The sequence below is a fragment of the Aquarana catesbeiana genome, linkage group LG09 (genome assembly GCF_042186555.1).
Source record: "Aquarana catesbeiana isolate 2022-GZ linkage group LG09, ASM4218655v1, whole genome shotgun sequence".
Taxonomy (NCBI): Eukaryota; Metazoa; Chordata; class Amphibia; order Anura; family Ranidae; genus Aquarana; species Aquarana catesbeiana.
Window position 1 is genome coordinate 107,924,820 of NC_133332.1, and position 22,452 is coordinate 107,947,271.

General features: G+C 42.6%; 1 protein-coding gene across 3 annotated transcripts in view; it reads right to left on the bottom strand.

Moving 5' to 3' along the window:
• Positions 1-22,452, bottom strand: part of LRCH2 (leucine rich repeats and calponin homology domain containing 2) — a 226,533-nt gene that overhangs the window by 95,515 nt on the left and 108,566 nt on the right. For all 3 annotated transcript variants that reach the window (XM_073599129.1, XM_073599128.1, XM_073599127.1), the window contains 2 exons: positions 15,121-15,166; positions 12,657-12,767 (listed from right to left, as the gene is read on the bottom strand). In XM_073599129.1, coding sequence (XP_073455230.1) covers positions 12,657-12,767; positions 15,121-15,166 — 157 coding nt within the window. The remainder of the gene's footprint in view (positions 1-12,656; positions 12,768-15,120; positions 15,167-22,452) is intronic.

Sequence of the window (22,452 nt, forward strand, 5' to 3'; positions counted from 1 at the left end):
TAACAGATTAAATGACTTACAGAGACACCCATTCTAAGGCTTCAAAGAGAACTAAAAAGAATAATAAACTGACGAGCGGGACAACCTTGTGGACCATACCTCTACCTTTCAACCCTTTTTCTTCTTTCTCTTTCCTTTTCTCCACCTTACGATTAAAGCTCATTATCAGAATTTATTTGACCTATATACACTCTACTTGTAAACAATATGTATAGTAGGTATAAATCATTTAAATACCTACAAAAGTAACTAAGGAAATGATATATATCTTTAATTTAGGTTTACGTGAACCCAATGTTTAATATTTGAAATTTCATGATATTTACCTATATAAACCCTACTGTAAAACAATGAGCTTACTTTATAGATCCTTGTAAACTTACTTTATGTATCTTTATAACATTGTATACTCAATAAACTTCTTTTGACAAGGAAAAATGAGTGAAAATTTTGGGGAAAAAAACACAATTTTTTTTTAGTTACGATGATAACATTTTGCAAATAAGTCATTTTTGTTCATAAATTTGGGCCAAAATTTAAACTGCTACATCTCTTTGGTAAAAATAACCCAAATTAGTGGATATTATTTAGTCTGCATTAGGTGCAAATCACTGAAAATTGATCACACCTGATGCACTGACTGACAATCTCATTTCTTGAGGCCCTGAAATGTCAGGAAAGTACAAATACCCCCCAAATGACCCCTTTTTGAAAAGTAGACAGTCAAATGTATTTAGTAAGAGGCATGGTGAGTTTTTTGAAGTTGTCATTTTTTCCCACAATTCTTGGGAAAATGAAGATTTTTTTTTCCCCCACAAAATTGTCATAATAACAAGTTATTTCTCACACACAGCATATGCATACTTCCAATTACACCTCAAAATACATTCTGCTACTTGTCCCGAGTATGGCGATACCACATGTGTGTGACTTTTACACAGCCTGGCCACACAGAGAGGTCCAACATGCAGGGAGCGCAAATTACACCTCTAATTTCCTAACGACCTATTACATTTGTGAAGGCCCTGGAGCATCAGGACAGTGGAATTACCCACAAAATGACCCCATTTTGGAAAGCAAACGCCCCAACGTCTATTCTATGAGGTATAATGAGTCTTTTGAACGGTTCGTTTTTTGCCACAAGTCTTCGGAAAACGTGAAAAGAAAATGAAAACATTTTTTTTTTTTTTTTTTTTTTTACACAAAGTGGTCAGCTTATAAGATATTTCTAACTCAAAGCATGTATATAGCAAAAATTACACCCCAAAACACATTCTGCTGCTCCTCCTGAGTATGGCGATATCCCATGTGTAAGACTTTTACACAGCCTGGTCACATACAAAGGCCCAACATTGAAGTAGTACCTTCAGGAGTTCTAGCAGCATAAATTACACTCTCATTTTATTCCTACCTATCACACTTTTGAAGGCCCTGGAGTACCAGGACAGTGAAATTACCCACAAAATGACCCCATTTAGGAAAACGCAAACACCCCAACGTATATTCTATGAGACATGGGCTGCAGATAGGTACTCAGTTACTCCGATGGCCTGGTGACAGGTACTCTGATGGCCTGGTGACAGGTACTCGGGTACTCTGATGGCCTGGTGACAGGAACTCGGGTACTCTGATGGCCTGGTGACAGGAACTCGGGTACTCTGATGGCCTGGTGACAGGAACTCGGGTACTCTGATGGCCTGGTGACAGGAACTCGGGTACTCTGATGGCCTGGTGACAGGAACTCGGGTACTCTGATGGCCTGGTGACAGGAACTCGGGTACTCTGATGGCCTGGTGACAGGAACTCGGGTACTCTGATGGCCTGGTGACAGGAACTCGGGTACTCTGATGGCCTGGTGACAGGAACTCGGGTACTCTGATGGCCTGGTGACAGGAACTCGGGTACTCTGATGGCCTGGTGACAGGAACTCGGGTACTCTGATGGCCTGGTGACAGGAACTGGGGTACTCTGATGGCCTGGTGACAGGAACTCGGGTACTCTGATGGCCTGGTGACAGGTACTCGGGTACTCTGATGGCCTGGTGACAGGTACTCGGGTACTCTGATAGGTGGTGACAGGTACTCAGATGGGCAGTGATAGGTACTCAGATGGGCTGTGACAGGTACTCGTGTACTCAGATGAACTGTGACAGGTACTCGGGTACTCAGATGAACTGCGACAGGTACTTTGATGGGTGGTGACAGGTACTTTGATAGCTGGTGACAAGTCCTCTTTATTAACCACTTCCCTACCCGCGTATGTACATATGACGTCCACAGATGGGATCTCCCATCCTGGGTGAACGTCATATGACGGCCTCGGATTCCCGGCCATCTAGGTGGCTCGCGCGCCGCGTTGCTCGGGACCCGGTGCGTGTGCCCAGCAGCCGCGATGTCCGCCGGGCACCTGCGATTGCCCGTTAACCGGCCCGAACCGTAGATCTGTGTGTGTAAACACACAGATCCACGTCCTGTTAGGTGAGAGGAGAGCGATCTGTGTTCCCAGTACAGCGGAACACTGATCAGTCTCCTCCCCTTGTACGTCCCCGCCCCCTACAGTTAGAAGCATTCCCTAGGAAACACATTTAACCCCTTGTGTCCCCCTAGTGGTTAACCCCTTCACTGCCTGTCACATTTACACAGTAATCAATGCAATTTTATAGCATTGATCGCTGTATAAATGTGAATGGTCCCAAAAATGTGTCAAAAATGTCCGATGTGTCCGCCATAATGTCGCAGTCACGAAAAAAAAATCGCGATCGCCGCTATTACTAGTAAAAAAAAATAAATATTTTTTTTTTAAAAAACGCCATAAATCTATCCCGTATTTTGTAGACGCTATAACTTTTGCGCAAACCAATCAATATACGCTTATTGCGATTTCTTTTACCAAAAATATGTAGAAGACTACATATCGGCCAAATCTGAGGAAAAAATTATTTAAAAAAAAAAAAAAAAATGGGATATTTATTATAGCAAAAAGTAAAAAATATTGTGTTTTTTTCAAAATTGTCGCTCTTCTTTTGTTTATAGCGCAAAAAATAAAAACCGCAGAGGTGATCAAATACCACCAAAAGAAAGCTCTATTTGTGGGGAAAAAAAGGACGTCAATTTTGTTTGGGTACAACGTCGCACGATCGCACAATTGTCGTTCAAAGTGCGACAGCGCTGAAAACTAAAAATTGGTCTGGGAAGGAAGGGGGTGAAAATGCCCAGTATTGAACCTGTTATGGGGGGGGGGGGGGCAATCAGTGTGTGTTGGTGTGCACTGTAAGCGGTAACGAGATGTTACCGCAATCTCCTTCTCACACACAATCGGTGTGTGAGGAGGAGAACCCGGTAACATCTAGTTACTGCAGTTTGTTGACATTCTGTGACCGGCTGTGATTGAACACAGCCCGTCACACGGTAAAGAGCCAATTTCATTGGCTCTTTACTGCGATCTGGGTTGGGCTGTGTCAGGGTGACAAGCCTCGTCCCGATCGCCGCTCTGCGTGCGCCCTAGGGGCATGCCCGAGCGCCGTACACGTGGGCAGTACATGTGACCGGCTGTGATTGGACACAGCCGGTCAGGTGCTAAAAAGCTATTTTTTATTTGCTCTTTACACGGATCTGTGATGGGCTGTGTCTGAGGGACACACCTCATCCCCCATGCGGCGAGAAGCCGAGGACGTCATATGACGCCCGCCCAGGATATAGCCTGGTATTGAAGTGGTTAAGGTCATAATCAGCATCCCTTCTCCTCCAAACATGGCGAGTGGAGTTGATGCCAAAGAGCTCGATTTTGGTCTCATCTAACCACAACACTTTCACCCAGTTCTCCTCATCATTCAGATGTTCATTAGCAAACTTCAGACGGGCCTGTACATGTGCTTTCTTGAGCAGAGGGACCTTGCGGGCGCTGCAGGATTTCAGTTCTTTCATGGCGTATTGTGTTACCACTTGTTTTTGGTGGCTTTGATCCCAGCTGCCTTGAAATCATTGACAAGATTCTCCCATGTAGTTCTGGGCTGATTCCTCACTGTTCTCATGATCATTGAAACTCTACGAGATGAGATCTTGCATGGAGCCCCAGACGGAGGGACCAACTGTTGTCACCCTCTCACCAAGCTGCTTGGCGATGCCTTGTAGCCCATTCCAGCCTTGTGTAGGTCTACAATTTTGTCCCTGACATCCTTGGACAGCTCTTTGGTCTTGGCCATGGTGGAGAGATTGTAATCTGATTGATCAATTGCTTCTGTGGACAGGTGTCTTTTATACAGGTAACATGCTTGAGATTAGGAGAACTCCCTTTAAGAGAGTGCTCCTAATCTCATCTTGTTACCTGTATAGAAGACACCTGGGAGCCAGAAATCTTGCTGATTGATAGAGGATCAAATACTTATTTCACTCATTAAAATGCAAATCAATTTAAAACTTTTTTTAAATTAGTTTTTCTGGATTTTTGTTGTTGTTATTCTGTCTCTCACTGTTAAAATAAACCTACCATTAAAATTATAGACTGATCATGTCTTTGTCAGTGGACAAATGTACAAAATCAGCAGGGGATCAAATACTTTTTTCCCTTACTGTATCTCCTACATGTTCTGATCCACAAAGAAAACAAGACCTTCACACTACCAACCAGAAACCAGATCTCCTTCAAGCTCTATTTAAAATGATTGTAAATTCTCGCTTTAAAAAAAAAAACAAACATGTTATACTTACCTCTTCTGTGCAGTTGCTTTTGCACAGAGAAGCCCGGATCCTCGTCTTCTCAGGTCCCTCTTTGCTGCTCCTGGCCCCTCCCTCCTGATGAGTGCCCCCATAGACCAGCAGCTGGCTATGGGTCACCCGAGCTGAGTCAGGGCTCCGTGTATCCATTCAGACATGGAGCCCCAACCCGGCCCGGAACCCTCCCTCCCGTTTGTCTAACTGACTTTGATTGACAGCCACGGGAGCCAATGGCACCATGGCTGTGCCCCAGCCAATCAGGAGGAGAGTCCCGGATGGCCAAGGTAATTGTGGACATCGCTGGAGCGAGATGGGGCTCAGGGTAAGTATTAGGGGGTGCTGGGGGGCCTGCTACACACAAAAGGTTTTTTTATCTTATTGCATAGAGTGCATTAAGATAAAAAAACCTTTTGCCTTGAAAAATCCTTTACGTTTCTAAACATCACACCTATCCAAGTGCCGATTTAGCATTCCTTGAATGTAGATAACTGCCAGCGACCTCCTCATCCATTGCCTCAACGCTCCAGAGGCCAAAGGACCTGGCCATCATCCTCATTACCCAGATCTTCAGAGATCAGATTTACTTACCTCGGCCTTTGCAGCAGTAATGATGTTCTACTTGATATTACATTAATGGGATTGTTTTTAACCCATGCACATGCCGGACCAGGCTTGTGGAATATACCACCACAAGTAGGGACTGGTCAAGAGCAACTGTCAGTCATCCAGGGGGGAACACCTTTAAGCATTTATGATCTCCTTTGTGATATCTTTTGGTCTCATAAGCAGCCCGATTGCCCTGAGGAGCACAGGTGTGATACAGAAGCACTTTCATAGAAACCTTCAGCACAGAGCACTTTCAGTGCACTTGGATGGACTTTATTTTGATTTTTATTCTATTTGTTTATGAATTATTGGTTTGTTAATTTTATTTATTCACTTATGGAATTTTTTTGCACTTTATGGGGAATGTTTATTTTGTACATTTTCATACATGAATTGCACTATATTTTGTTATTAACTTGGTAGTGGATATAGGAAGGTATCAAATAATATTATTTAAATTTTTGGTTCACATGTGACACTTTTAAGCGACAGCGCAATATTATTTTTATAGAATTTGTGGTGGTCCAGTATTCAGGACTTTATCTAGTGCAGCAGTCTTGCCTTAAAATGTGGCCAAGTGCAAGTCCCATAAATTCTTAATTTAACTAGGTTTCATAGCATGCATGCAATAGTGGTGTAGATACCCTTGGGAGGTGTATGCATCTTTGTAGAAACTGGGAAAAACAGAGAAAACTGTTGAAGATATGGGGCATGTAGATGAGGGTATAAGCCTGAATTTAAACTCAGGTACTACCCCCTTCTGGAAACTAAACTTGTGATTCTAGGGTATTAACACCCTGTAGGGCTGTTAAAAATTATATATATTTTATCTCGCTCTATATACATATAACACACACACACGCATATCTATATATAAATATATGATAAAGTATTTGTAGGCCAATGCTGCCACCTAGTGACATGACTGTTAAAATGCAGCTGAGGTTAATAGGAAAATAAGGTTTGGGGAGATACTAGGCACAACCTCATGTCATGGAATTATGGGTTCTACAAAAAAGGTTAGACTGCAGGAGTTAGGTGTCATTAAGGCTTCATGTACACTGCTGCTGGTAAAATGGACGTTTAGGAGCATTTGGGCATTTTTTTCAGCTGCCCCTGAACTCTCCTCTATAATATCTTATCAGTACATGTACACAGAAATGTTTATAGTCATTTCTAGGCAGTTGAGATTAGAAGCATTTTTTGGAAAGCAAAAAAATGCGTTCAGGATAGATGTTCAGAGGCATTTGAAACGGCAAATGCCTGTAACAGCTTGTAAACGTGTGTAAATGTGGTAACTTGTGTTTAGCCGCGTTTCATTTACAGGCATTGGAGATAAATGTTTTACTATTTAAAGAAGAAAAAAAAAAACATGCCTCTAAAACGCAAACGCGGCTAAACGCAACATGTAAACGTGGCAAAACGTCCCATTAAAGTGGTTAAGACACTAACTGATCATTATATCATCCCCTCTGTCACATAAAAAGCCCTAGTGCCTGTGCGTTATAAAAAAAAAAGCCAATTTATACCTTAGCAGTGTCTTCCAGCAATCACATGACTCCAGGCTCTCAGGTCTCCCCGTTTGATAGCTCCAGCGTCATCCGGGGAGGAGAAGAGCAGAGAGCCTGGAATCATCTGAAGTCATGTGATCGCTGGAAGACACTGTTAAATCAGGTAGAAAAATAGGATTTTTTAATAACAGCTTACCTGTAAAATCCTTTTCTTTTGATGTACATCACAGGACACAGAGCCTCAGTAATAACTGATGGGTTATAGGGTATCACTAGGTGATTGGACACTGGCACACCCTAACCAGGAAGTTCAACCCCCTATATAATCCCTCCCCTTACAGGGATACCTCAGTTTTGTAGCAAAGCAATATAAGTGTATTAGAAGAGGGGCGGAACCTCTGTGTCCCGTGATGTACATCAAAAGAAAAGGATTTTACAGGTAAGCTGTTATTAAAAAATCCTATTTTCTTTCTCGTACATCACGGGACACAGAGCCTCAGTAATAACTGATGGGATGTCCCAGAGCAATGCTATCTGAGGGGAGAGGAACCACAACCAAGTAGGGTGCAATCAGACCTGAGGACCCTGTACCGCTGCCTGAAGCACACTACGCCCAAAGGCGATATCCTCATGCCTTCTCACATCTACCTGATAAAATCTGGTGAATGTATGGACTGAAGACCAGGTTGCGGCCTTACAGATTTGAGCCATAGAGGCCTGGTGATGCACTGCCCAAGAAGCACCAATAGCCCTTGTGGAATGTGCCTTAATCTGAAACGGAGGAATCTTCAGTTTCAAGCCGTAAGCTTGAATAATCATTTGCCGAATCCATTTAAAAATGGTAGCTTTTGATGCTGCCTGTCCTCTATTGGGACACTCTGGCAGCACGAACAGAACATCCGTCTTGCGAATTTGAGCAGTTGCTTCCAGATAGGCCTTGACTGCTCTTACTACATCCAAAGAATGAAGTGACCTTTCCTTCGAAGAACAGGGATCTGGAAAAAAGGAAGGCAGAACAGTATCTTGGTTTAGATGAAAATCTGAAACCACCTTCGGTAAAAAACTAGGATGAGGGTGCAATACCACTCTATCCTTGTGTACAAACAAATAAGGCTCCTTACAGGAAAGAACTGCCAATTCTGATACTCTTCTAGCTGAACAAATGGCTACCAGAAAAATTAACTTTCTTGTCAACAAGACCAAAGGAATTTGACGTATTGGTTCAAAAGGCTGTTTCTGTAAAACAGACAGAACCAAATTTAAGTCCCAGGGGTTTAGGGGCGCCTTAACTGGAGGGTTAAGATGCGTCACCCCCTGCATAAAGTTTCGGACCAAAGAATGTGTAGCAAGTGGCCATTGAAATAATACTGATAAGGCCGATACCTGGCCTTTGATGGTAGCTTCATCTCTAATCCCAATTGTAGAAAATCAAGAATTCTACCTATCACATATTTTCTGGGATGCCAGCCCCTGGATTCACACCAGGATACATAAGCTTTCCAGACTCTATGGTAAATTACTCTGGAAGTTGGCTTCCTTGCATTGATCAAGGTAGATATCACAGGACCTGAAAGCCCACGACTCTTCAGAATGTGGGTTTCAATAGCCAAACCGTCAAATTTAGCATTTGTAAGGCAGGATGGAACACTGGACCCTGAGACAACAAGTCTGGGCGTAACGGTAGGGTCCACGGGGAACCCACCGTCATTCTTACTATTTCTGCATACCAAGTCCTCCTGGGCCAGGCGGGAGCTACCAGAAGTACCGACTTCCTTTCTTGCCTGATCCTGCGAAGAAGTCGTGGCAGTAGCAGAATAGGCGGGAACGCATAAATCAGTGAGAACCGATGCCACGGAATCACCAACGCATCCGTACCGTATGCAAGAGGATCCTTTGTCCTTGCTACAAATCTGTCTATCTTTCTGTTGAATCTGGATGCAAAGAGATCTACATCTGGAACCCCCCATCTTTGGCATATGGCCCAAAAGACGTCGGGATGCAGAGACCATTCCCCTGGGAGTAACTGCTGGTGACTTAAATAGTCCGCCTGCCAGTTCTTTATCCCTGGAATGAAAACTGCTTATATGCATGGCACCTGCTTCTCTGCCCAGACAAAGATCTGGTTCACTCTTTGAGCAGCTCGGCTCCTGGTGCCTCCCTGATGATTGATATAAGCCACTGCTGTGGCATTGACGGACTGGATCCTGACTGGGCAACCCTGTAGCCTGAGAGTCCAGGCTCTTAGGGCTAGATATACCGCACGGAGCTCCAGAATGTTGATGGGTAAGGTACTCTCGGTTTTGGACCATACCCCCTGGACCGCAGACTGTTCCAGAACTGCTCCCCAACCCGAAAGACTGGCATCCGTTGTTACCACCGCCCAGGTAACTGGTAGAAAGGATTTTCCCTTCTGCAGGTTTTCGGGTATTAACCACCAATTGAGGCTCTGACGCACCGCATGAGACAGGTGCATTGGAAAGTCTAATGCCTGAACCTTCTTGTTCCAGGTCAACAGGATACTGTGTTGCAGCAGTCTTGAATGAAACTGAGCATAGGGAACTGCTTCAAATGAAGACACCATCTTTCCTAGCAGCCTCATACAAAGGCGGACAGAAGGACCCTTCTTGGTCCTGACTACCAGAAACAGCTCCCTTAAAGCAGTGATCTTTGCCTGAGGTAGAAATACTTTCTCCTGGCTTGTATCTATGATCAGACCCAAATACTCCAGTCTTCTTACTGGTTTTAGGAAAGATTTTTCTAGGTTGAGAATCCAACCTATGTGTTCCAGATACTTGACTGTGGTCCTCAAGCTCCCGTTCAAAGAGGCTATCGACTGGTCTATCAAGAGCAGGTCGTCTAGGTATGCTATGACAGTTATACCTTGAGCACTTAATCTGGCCAGAGGAGGAGCCAAGATCTTTGTAAACACTCAAGGTGCAGTGGCTATCCCGAAAGGCAGAGCCACAAACTGGAAATGGCGCCCTCCTATCTCGAAGCGCAGGAACATCTGATGAGCAGGAAAAACGGGCACATGCAGATATGCATCTCTGATGTCTATCGATGCCAGAAATTCTCCTCCCTGCAGGATAGAGACTACTGTCCGAATTGATTCCATGCAGAAAGACCGAATCTTTAGGAATCGATTCAGATCCCTTAGATCCAGAATGGGTCTGACATCCCCATTTGGCTTTTGGACCATAAAAAGGTTGGAATAGAAGCCCAATCCTTGATCCTTCGTGGGAACCACCATAATGACCTCTTGCGATAAAAGCCGCTCTAACGCTAGAAGGAGCGACTGCTTTTTCTCTGGATCCCTGGGGACATTTGACCTGAGGAAACGAGGAGAGGGAAAATCTTGGAACTCCAGTTTGTAACCTAAGGCTACCGTGGAGATTACCCATCTGTTCTGGAAGTCCTCCTGCCAGAGCTTTGAGAACTGTAGCAGTCTTCCCCCCACTCGGGCGAGCGGGGGTGCCCCTTCATAAAGAGGCCTTAGTGTCTTGTCTAGTAGACTTCTTCCCCCAGGGCTTCTTTTGTCCCTGGGGTTGACTCTTGGACTCTTGTTTCTTGACCCAGACAGAGGAGGCCGTCGCGACTGCCTGGAGGCTGATGCCCCTGGCACTGGGGAAAGAGTCCGTTTCAAAGAGGGACGCTTACTCTTTCTCTTAACAGGTAAAAGAGTGCTTTTCCCACTAGAGATCCTTTGGATATAGTTATCCAAGTCTTCTCCAAACAGCCTTGCATCACGAAATGGAAACCCAGCCAGGAGCTTCTTAAATGGTGCTTCAGCTGACCAATTCTTTAACCATAAGATTCTACGTATATGCACCAACCCAAGTGAAAGACGAGAGGTCTGCATGATAGAATCTCTGATGGCATCAACGGCAAAACATAAGGCCGCTGGAAGGTTAGCCAACCCCTGGGCCTGCTGTTCAGGTAAAACTTTGATGACCTGCTTAACATGGTCTCTTACGTATTGAGAGAGTCCAATCGCTGCTACTGCAGGTTGAGCCACTGAACCTGCTAAGGCGAAAACATCTTTCAACAGGGATTCCATCTTTTTATCCACAGGATCCCTGAGCATTGTCTACAGGACAAGTCAAACTTTTATTTACGGAGGAAATGGCGGCATCACCGGCCGGTATTCCCCACATCTTAATAAACTTTTCTTCCATAGGATAAAGTGTTGAAAACTTTTTCGTTGGAAAATTATGAACAGGAAAAGCATGTGCTGTTTGAGGAGGCTTCAGTGACCCCAACGAAGAAGAGGGTTCTTTAACCGATTCAGATACGGGCAACTTAAATGTGGAGTGAACCAATCCAGCAAGGATCTGCACTAAGACTTTCTCATCCTGAGAAGCTGCAGAGGGCCCTTCTCCACCTGATTCCTCTGAATAGGAATCATCCGTCTGAAACGGATTCTTCTCCCCTATCCCAGAGCTCCTCAGCCTGAGGGTCCTGGGTAGCAGAGGAAGGCCTAGTGCGTTTTCTTCCACTGAGTGAAGATGTGATCACGGCCATTAATCTTTCCTCTAAACCATTAATGGTTGAGGAAAAAACCTCCTGCGTAATATATACAGGGGCTGAAGTGCCAGAAGCAGGTGTAGCCCCTGACCCCAACGGCTCTCCCTGGCTAGCCGTCCCTGGCCCCTCAGGGGGGGGGGGGGGAGGATGCTGCAGACAGGGGGCCCTCAGAACCCGAAGGAGATCCCCTAGAGCCTCTGGTTCTTGGGGTATTTGAACCTCTTCATAGTGCAAAGCAAGAGGTATCACAAAAATGAACACTGACTGCTGAGCGATGTAGTCTAGCAACAGCCCTGCTACCAATGCCCAGTCTAGTGTTTCTTTAGTAAATGCTGCCTGGGGAATGCCTGTGTCCCACCTTACATGCGACCTTCAGCTCTGTGTCCCTCCAAAGGCTGTGTGCACCTATAAAGTGTGCCTCTTATAGCCTTACAGCCGGCAATGTGGGCGTCTGAGCATGCTGGACGCTGCGCTGGCGCTCCGCCCCCCCTACCGCGCCCCCCCTCGTCTTTCAAACAAACGAGCGCTTCCCGCGTGAGCCGACCTTCTGCTGGATAAGCGTGGAGGAAGGCTGGGGGTGGAGAAGGAAGGAGGGAGGCCGGCAGTGATGGGGCCTGCACCTGGCAATGGCGGTGGCGGTGATAGTGCGGTATACTACCGCCTCACAGACCACCTGCGGCCCCCTATTTTGGGGGGGAATATAATATATAATAATTGAATCAGTCAAAACAAATTCATTTACAGGATAACTGCACTGCCACTGTAAAAGGCAACCAGCTATGTCTGTCTGTGAAATACACTTGAAAAAAAATAGGATTGAAAACCTAAAAACCATACATTTAAAAGTCTTATATCTGTAAAAACTTAGATGGGCAAATTAATTATAGCGGTATTGTCAAGTTAACCAATGCTAATAAATTTGGTCCTGGCATCTAGGCTTCAGTGCCATCTGGTCAAGAAAGGGTTAAAGTGAATGTTAGCACTTATGTTATGATTTTTTCTACATGCACACAGAAAAACTGGAGGTTGCATTTAAGGACTATGAGACTGCTTAAAAACTTGCTTTACAAATGGCTCTATAAAATTTTTTCAGAAGCCAAAGCCATAGGAATACACATGGACTGCTTTTCAAGGGCATTGATAACTTGATCAGCTCTATATGGAAATGCAAAGAGTGCAAAGTGAAATGATTAATACAGAAACAAAAAATTGCACGTTAACACAGCAAAAATACCAAGAAAAATGCATAAGAGAGTTTTAATAAAAAGCAACATGCGAAGGACACTATTGTATATTCAAATACCTTGAAATATTCCTTCCTGGTCTGCTTAGACCTTCGCCTTTCTTCTGTCTGCCACACTGAACTCTCTGCTACTGGCCAGCCTCGTTCATTACTTCTTTCCTTTTCTCCTCCCTGCAGAAATAGACAAGAAAGGGATATTAATGAGAAACAGACTACGCAAAGTGAATCTAGTTAGCCCACGTGTGGCTTCCCAAAATAAACAGTTTCTAGTCACAGAGCTGATGTACAAAAAAACAAAAAAGAGCAAAAGTGGAACCACTATGGAGAGCAGCCAATCAGATTCCTTCCCTTTTATAAAGTATTAAACCTGAATATCTGATATGAGCAACTACTTTAGGTTTTCTCCAGATTTCATTCACAAGCCCAAAACGTTTTGAAATTTGTCCAATTGATAAAATAAGAAAAAAAAAAAGTCACACCTGAAAAGCAAATACACATTTTTGGCTGCCAATTTACTCCCAAGAAGTATAAAATATAAATATACATCTGCAGCCAAAGTTAGGCACAGCACACAGATGTGTTAAACCCTTGGAGTTAAACTAAAAGGATTTAAAAGGGCCACAGAGTGACACAAGGCCAGCTTGCTCTTGCAACATATATGGTGTAGCCAATGTTTCCTTATTTATTATGCCCCGAATCACACATTCAAATTTAAAACTCCATGTTCCTAATTTTGTAAGTCTGAAGATCCCTAAAGAACTCTTTATCAAACCATTTTTCTATAGAGAAAATACAACAAAATCATTTAAAAAACAGTAGGCAATAACAAGAGTCATGTTCGAGAGGGTCAGACGTGATGTAATCAAAATGTTATCTGCAGTCACAAGGTTAACAGACACTGAAGCGAAGAAATGAGGCTTTTGACCACAACAACCTTATTTCAAACTTTGTTTTTCCATTTTCCGAATATTGTCACTAACTGTATTAATTACAGTAATTAAAATACAATATGTTCAGAATAGTGGTCCTTTATGGGCATTTTAATTGAACATGATACAGCTTAGTCTAAAAATCAGGGTGGCTATACCCATGGTTTACCGAAGAAAAAAAATAATACATGGCAAAAAGTATGTCTAAGAATTCCTCTCTTAATTAGAAAAAAAATGGGATGACTATATGGTTCCCTCACCTTATTTGATGGCTGTTTTTGCACATATGTGTATCTTAAAGTGGTTGTAATCCTCAGACATGCATATGAACAAAGCATATCCCTCTATAGTGTGTACTTCTCGCTTTTGCACACAAAGGGATTTACTAAAGCTGGAGAGTGCAAACTTATGCCCTGTACACACGGTCAGATTTTCCGACGGAAAAAGTGCGATCGGATTGTGTTGTCAGAAATTCTGATCCTGTGTGAGCTCCATCGGACTTTTTCCGTCAGCATTTCCGACACACAAAGGTTTGAGAGCAGGCTATAAAATTTTCTGACAACAAAATCCGATCGGTTAAATTCCAATCGCGTGTACACAAATCCGTCGCACAAAGTGCCACGCATGTTTAGAATAAATTAAGAGACGAAAGCTATTGGCTACTGCCCCATTTATAGTCCCAACGTACGTGTTTTACGACACCGCGTTCAGAACGATCGGATTTTCCGACAACTTTGTGCGACCGTGTGTATGCAAGACAAGTTTGAGCCAACATCCGTCGGAAAAAATCCATGGATTTTGTTGTCGGAATGTCCGATCAATGTCCGATCCTGTGTACAGGGCATAAGACTCACTTCTGCATAGAAACTAATCAGCTTCCAGGTTTCATTGCCAAAGCTTAATTGAACAAGCTGTGGTTAGAAGCCGATTGGTTTCTATGCAGAAACTAGCCTGATTTTGTACTCTCCAGCTTTAGTAAATAAGACCCTAACTGCCATTTCTGTCTGCTGCTTTGTTACTCTGCTATCAGCATTAATCATTTCTGACATGTTTTTCTGACACCAAGAGAAAAAAGGTGATGGGGAGGGACCTCCAGCTGATTGACAGCCTGTGTCAATTACCTCCAATCAGCTCTCAGAGCTCTCCTCACTAAGCTCTGCGGAGTGTAACTTCAACTCTCCACCCATTCTTTTTCTGAACTCAGACATACTTGGAAATTCTTGAGTTTAAGTGGATGTAGAGAAGACTGCAGATAAACAGGTACAACCTATGTAAGAGGATTTGTTTTATCTCTTTGTATCACCTGAGGCCAGTCACTTCACTGGGTATATGTACGGGTTTACAACCACTTTAAGCTACCCACTGCAAGCTAAATAGGCTTGTAGTGTGTAGCTAAAGGACTTACGTTGGCAGGTTCCCCAGTGTGGCTTATTTGTAGCAATCACAAAGGTATGGTCCTGGATAAGCCACACTGGGGAACCTGCCAGCCTGAATGAGCTTAAACTACACATTACAAGCCATATAGTAACATTTCTGGACAGCAAACATTCAGGGTGTCTGGGAATCAAATGTATTTATCAAGTACTGTTCCTTACCGGCCAGCTGCATGGTGATAATTGTGAGTGATCTCCAGATGGGCCACTAAAAAGAGCACACAATAAATCACATCAGTACCAGAAAAACTGTACAACTAGCAATCCCTGCCTACCAGTGTAAACTAGATTGTAGATCTGACATATTTGAGTATCCACAGAAGGTATGGAGAATAACTACTTCCTCGCCTCCTGTGCCCTCAGTATATTTGAAGTCTAACAAAAGACCAGTAAAGATCTGAGCTAAAGCTTGACATGGGAAAAGTTTCCAACATCACACACACCAAAGGACATGCAGACCAGGTTCTCTACTAGAACTGGGCAGCCTAGACTTGCATTCTCTGATTGCCAATTTGAAAAAGCAGTCAGAATGCAGTGTCAAGCACTTTAATTGAAATGAAACACGAGTACGCTTTGTACAGTTTTCAACTACTTCACAAAAAAAAACAAAAAAGCCAAAAGCAAACTGCATTGGTGTGAACCGAGCCTAAGGGAGACACTGAAGACAACAAAAACCTGACAGGGATTATAATTTCTCTCTTACCTTAAGGTCCCTTTCACACGATCGGACCGCTCAGGCCCGCCTGTCAGTTTTGACGGCGGACCTGAACGGGCGATCCATGTTAGCCTATGGAGCGTCGGATGTCAGCGGAGACATGTCCGCTGACATCCGACCCCGTCCGATCCGCTAAAAGCAGACGTATGGCTCTACGTCCAGATCCGTCGCTGGCGGATCGGATCGGGTGAGATCTGACGAAAACGGACACGCTGTCCGTTTTCGTCCGATCCCTCCATAGGCGGCAGCGGCGCCTGACAAGCCCCTCCCCGCTCAGTGAGCAGAGAGGGACCTGTCATCCGCCGGCTCAGCGGAGATCAACGGACAGATCTCCCGCTGAGCCAGCGGACCGAGGCGGGCTCCGTAAAAACGGAGCCCGCCTCGTGTGAAAGTGAAAGGGGCCTTACAAATGCTTTATAGCGGAATTCTGACAAAAAAAAAAATTAAAAGTCAGGAGCTACAAATACTGCAGCTGCTGACTTTTAATAATCGGACACTTACCTGTCTCAGGGTCCAGCGATGCGGGGAAACGAAACCACGCTCGTCTCTCCCTCCTCTCTGCAGCGCTGGCATTGTCACTGTGGTGCCTGGCTGTGGCTTCACAGCCGGGCACGCGCTGCGACTGGCCGGGCAATCATCTGGGAACTGTGACATGTCCCAGATGATTGCCGAGAGGGAGGCGGGGGAGGTAAACTTACTTCTGGCGCCCCGGGAGGAAGTGGGAGCTGGAACCCTTTTTTTTTTTTTTTTTTTTTTTTTTTAGAGGGTATCCGTTCCTCCCCCCTCCCCCAAAAATGACATGTCAAATATGGCATGTCAGGGGGTCACCTTCCCTTAAAGCGGAACTTCCATTTGTGGGTGGAACTCCGCTTTAAGTACACTCCAAAGTCCACATAGAAAACTTTTTGTCACTTTGTTTACTGAAAGTAATCAGACATTCATTCACCAAATCTCACCCCCTTTTTCTGTTTGTTTTAATTGCATAGATTTTCTAATACACAGTGTCATTCTCCCTGACATCATATTCTTCACATTTCTCAACACTACCCATTATATTCTTTTTTCCAACCATAAGCTGATCTTACTTTTTATTCCCACAGTTCACCAATCCCAGCATCTTCTATTTTCACATTTCTACTCATTATGTTTTAGGTCTGTTTTCTAACTCAGTCTTGCTCAGTTCTGTCAACATTCATCACATGTTTGATCATCTTATTTCCTGTTCTGAAGTCATACACATACTGTACTCTTCTCTTTATATGCTTTCCTTCCATAGCCCGTACATTCAAGTGTATATGGGCACACCACTTTCATTTCTTTAACAAACAAGCTCCTACCTTAATTCTCACTTCCCCGTTCTTTCTTCCATCTGTCAGTACAGATATGCACTTGTTCCCTCCCATCTGTCAGTCATTGTTTGCAACCTCCAGCCTCCTCCCCAGCTACTGTGGATTTGTATCCCTTCCTCCATTCTGGATCTTTTTTTTTTTTTTTTTTATTAAGGCTGCATTCACACCTGAGCGTTTTCAGCTCATAGAACGCCCTAAAAAAAGCCTGAAAAACACCCAACAAGCAAAATCCCATTCATTTCAATGGCACCTGTTCACATCTGAGCGTTTTGTCACCTGAAGCAAAACGCCTGAAAAATGCCCTAGGCTCAAAAAAGAACATGAGCTTCTTTGGGGCAGATTACAGGCGTTTTTCTGCTTTTTAAAAATATATCATTGGTGAACTGAACAAAATCGCTGTAAAAACATGGCAAAATTGCGGTTAAAAACGCACGACTTTGAAACGCTCAGGTGTGAATGCAGCTAAAAGGTCAGGTTCACCTTTAGGAACATGTTACACTCATATTTAGGCTGCAACATGTCCCTAAGCACCCCTCCTACTTCCCCATGACAGTGTGCAGGGGTTTCTCTACTCCGCAGCTGCTGTCACATTTAAATCTGTGCACGATCTGTAAATTAATTAACTACAAGTCCCATCCACCATCACAGCAGACAGACTTGTAGATCTCAATGGACTAGTACGTTTATAATAGAAGAAATTGCCAGCAACCCAAATTATCTTCTTCGAAGGATTTTATTTGGCACAATGGCAGTGTACAATCCACATAATTCTAACACGTTTCGGCCGAAGCCTTCCTTATAGCATAAGTTAACAGCATTAAAATCAAACTTTTATAACAAAATGGTTTGATTTTTAATGCTGTTAACTTATGCTATTGAGGAAGGCTTCGGCCAAAACGCATTAGCATCATGTGGATTGTACACTGCTATTGTGCCAAGTAAAATCCTTATATGAAGAAGCTTTGGGTTGCCGGCGATTTCTTCTATTATGGACCCACAGTGAACTACACAGCCAGTGCACCAACTCAGTTCACCTCCATATAGCAGAAGAGCTTGGGTGAGTCTTTTCCTTGGACTAGTACATTAATCAGTGAATTGCCTCGCACTGCGCTAGAAAAAAAAAAAAAAAAAGTATGGCCTGTACTTTTTTCAGCAGACACAACCGTAACACAGTGGTGTGAACCGGCTACATAGGAGACAAGGCATTTTGCCCTGTTTATTGGTGGGACTATGCTCAAATAGCCACCTAACGCAGTCCCATCACACCTGGAGCACTCATAGTCCATTGATACTTCCTCCAGCTTTTTAACTGAAAGCCCATATAGAGGTAGTGACAGGAAGCTGGAGGAAGTGTATGCAGGAGCCCGACACTGCATCCAATGATCGCAGGTGCAATGCTTTACAGGCTCCTGTTAAAAAAAAAAAAAAACTATTTACAGATCATTGGTCATTTACCCCATGGGTAAACACACCAGGTTCATCAAAAGTAATTTGACGGTCTTAAAGTTATCTTATTACCAATATGCCTGTCCCAAGTTCCTGTCTTTTGTGATGTTGTAATAAATACTTTTCCTCGTTTTTTTATGGCAACTCTTTCTACCAAGACCATTCAAGTTTTGGTAATTGAAGGCATCTTCTCATATTCGTTTACAGTTACTTTTATTATAAGGAGTTAGAATTGGGTGCAATGATGTAACCTAGATTTGATACGAATCTGTTTGCTTAAGTATGATTTTTATACAGCTGCAACATTTCCAGTCCATTTGCTGTATCATGGACAGTAATAATTAGTTTTTTTTATATAGATACAATTGGTTATTTTAGCTTGCATCCAATTCTGCAGTTGGCATTTTCTCTTCTTCTCTCCCTATTCACAGAGTATAACATACAGTTTGCATATGTTCATGTTTTTTAAATAAATGTAAAGGGTATATCCGCGCTAATAAGCAGCTGTGCACTATAACCCAGACACAAACAATATATGTAAAAAGAGTGCAGCGCTAAAAAAAATTATATATATATATACACAACTGTGAATAAAGTCTGAAGACACATATGTAAAATGACATCACACGTGAATAAAGTGCAATAGTGCAAACAAAAAATTCATATAGAGCTGGATTCCATCAAGTCCCATGGGAGAAAAAAGTGTTTGGAAATGACGATCATACACCTGACTGTGTGACACCCATCACCATATTCATAAAATGGAGGCTTACCACAAAGCCAGCGACACCTCCTACTCAGAGAGGTCACACAGCTCTTGGTTGATCTCTGATCCGCTGAGAAGGAAATCTGGATGTTACTCTCCTATGGCCGTGGATGGTATACACCAGGAGGTTCACAGCAACTCAGGATATAGGATGCAGTATTAGGAAGCCTCGATAGCAGAATGTTTAGGAGACAAAAAGACTCCACATAATGTGATACTGTCTCAACATTCAGTTTATTAAACAGTACACTTACTGTACATAAAACATAAGCTATGATCATGTCACAATCCACAGATCAAACAGATAAATTCTTTGCGAGTTTCAAGCAGCATGTATACATGACTATCCTGGTGAACATTTCGACATAAAGGAAATCATCAGGGGTACGTACACCTGCCTAATGCTGCTCTTTAAATAATCCCATTGAGAGACAAGGAAGTGTTGCCATAGGTCCGATAGAAATTACCTTTACATCCATTGGTAAATAAAACATGTCTCACCATAGGTTCAGTGAAAGAATGACCTGTGCAACCATTGGTAAAAGAGTATGCCCATCAATCAAGGCAAACAGTTGTTCCTTATCAACTAAAAAAAGGGGGAATTAAATGTACAGCACCATCTTGTGGATCAAAACAAAATCCCCATAAATATAAAAAAAATTGAAAATTTAAATTTAATTAAGTGGACACGATTCCTCGTCATTCCAAGTATTCACAAAATAGTTTATATAATAATAAAAGAAATATAAACATAATTAGAAAATGGTTAAAATATTAAAAAGTAAAATTATGAGGTTTATAGAACCACACATGCATACACAACATATGTATCCCTAAGGGCATCTAAACCATTCAATTCAACCTCAAAATCGGATGGCATATGATGATTAGGTGTCCCTAAAGTCATCTAACCATCCTATTTGACCACAAAATTTGAAGGACATATGGTAATGAATTTGTGGTGGAGGGAACATCAACTGTTATTAACCACTTAAGGGCCGAGCCTCTTTTTGAGATTTGATGTTTACAAATTAAAAAGTTTTTTTTGCTAGAAAAGTACTTATAACCCCCAAACATTATACATTTTTTTTCTAACACCCTAGAGAATAAAATAGCGGTCATTGCAATACTTTCTGTAACACCGTATTTGCACAGCGGTCTTACAAGCGCACTTTTTTTGGAAAAAATAAACTTTTTTGAATTAAAAAATGAGACTAGAGTAAAGTTAGCCCAATTTTTTTTTAAATTGTAAAAGATTATGTTATGCCGAGTAAATTGATACCCAACATGTCACGCTTCAAAATTGCGCCCGCTCGTGGAATGGCGACTTTTACCCTTAAAAATCTCCATAGGCGACGTTTAAAAAATTCTACAGGTTGCATGTTTTGAGTTAGAGGAGGTCTAGGGCTAGAATTATTGCTCTCGCTCTAACGATCGCGGCGATACCTCACGTTTGTGGTTTGAACACAGTTTTCATATGTGTTCGCTTCTGCACACGAGCTTGGCGGGACAGGGCGCATTTAAAAACTTTTTTTTTTCTTATTTATTTTACCTTTTATTTTTACACAGTTCTTTAAAAAAAAAAAAATGATGTCACTTTTATTCCTATTACAAGGAATGTAAACATCCCTTGTAATAGAAAAAAGCATGACAGGACCTCTTAAATACGAGATCTGGGGTCAAAAAGACCTCAGATTTCATATTTACACAAAAATGCAATAAAAAATAAATTTAAAAAATTGTCATTTGAAAGGAAAAAAAAAAGAAAAAATGGCCCTTTAAGAGCTATGGGCGGAAGTGACGTTTTGACGTCGCTTCCGCCCTCCAATGGTATGCAGACAGGTGGGGATCATCTTCCCCTCACCCGTCTCCATACCCCGGAAGGAGAGGCATCCGATCGCCTCCAGTAAGCGGCGGAGGACACCGGAGAGCAGCAGGGGCCCCTCTCCCGCCACCGATAAAAGTGATCTCGCAGCGAATCCGCCGCAGACACCACTATTATCAGAAATCAGACCGCCCGCCGAAGAAGAGGATACCGTCACTTCCGCCCATAGCTCTTAAAAGGGCCTTTTTTTTTTTTTTTTCCCAAATGACTTTTTTTTTAATTGCATTTTAGTGTAAATATTTAGTCTTTTTGACTCCAGATCTCATATTTAGGAGGTCCTGTCATGCTTTTTTTCTATTACAAGGGATGTTTACATTATCTGAAGGGTTATTACCTTTGTGGAAAATGTCAGGCCTGTAGAATCAATACACATAAGGGGAGGAAAATAACTGAATTTACCTCAGTAGGCACAGGAGTAACTTATCCCATTAAGTCTTTCATTTCATGTATGACTAAATGTGTTGTATGTCTCTCCTTAGGTGCCCATGTGGCTTGAAATATGTAGTACGTACTGTGCGAATGCTACATATTAGACTGGTGGAACATATAGCCAATATTTGAAAGGGTTTCGATAAACATAATGTTTCTAAACATTATGATTTAAAACACAACAGGGACCCCCAAGGGCACCACTTTCATTGCCCTTGAAAAATGTGTTCCCCATTGGCGAGGTAGTAACGGAAAGCGAAATATTTCCAGAGCCAAAACCAAGTGGATCTACAATTTAGGCTCTCATGTGCCTCATGGTTTGAATGTTGACTGGGACATCAACTGTTTTAATAACAGTTGATGTTCCCTCCACCACAAATTCATCACCATTTGTCCTTCAAATTTTGTGGTCAAATAAGATGGTTAGATGACTTTAGGGACACCTAATCATCATATGCCATCTGACTTTGAGGTTTCATTGATTGTTTAGATGTCCTTAGGGATACATATGTTGTGTATGCATGTGTGGTTCTATAAACCTCATAATTTAACTTTTTAATATTTTAACCATTTTCAAATTATGATTATATTGCTTTTATTATTACATATACCATTTTGTGAATACTTGGGATGATGAGGAATCATGTCCAATAGATTAAATTTTAATTTTCAAGTTTTTTATATTTATGGGGATTTTGTTATGATCCACAAGATGACGCTGTGCATTTAATTCCCCTTTTTTTAGTTGATTAGGAACAACTGTTTGCCTTGATTGATGGGCATACTCTTTTACCAATGGCTGCACAGGTCATTCTTTCATTTAACCTATGGTGAGACATGTTTTGTTTACCAATGGATGTAAAGATCCTATGGCAACGCTTCCTTGTCCCTTAATGGGTTCTAT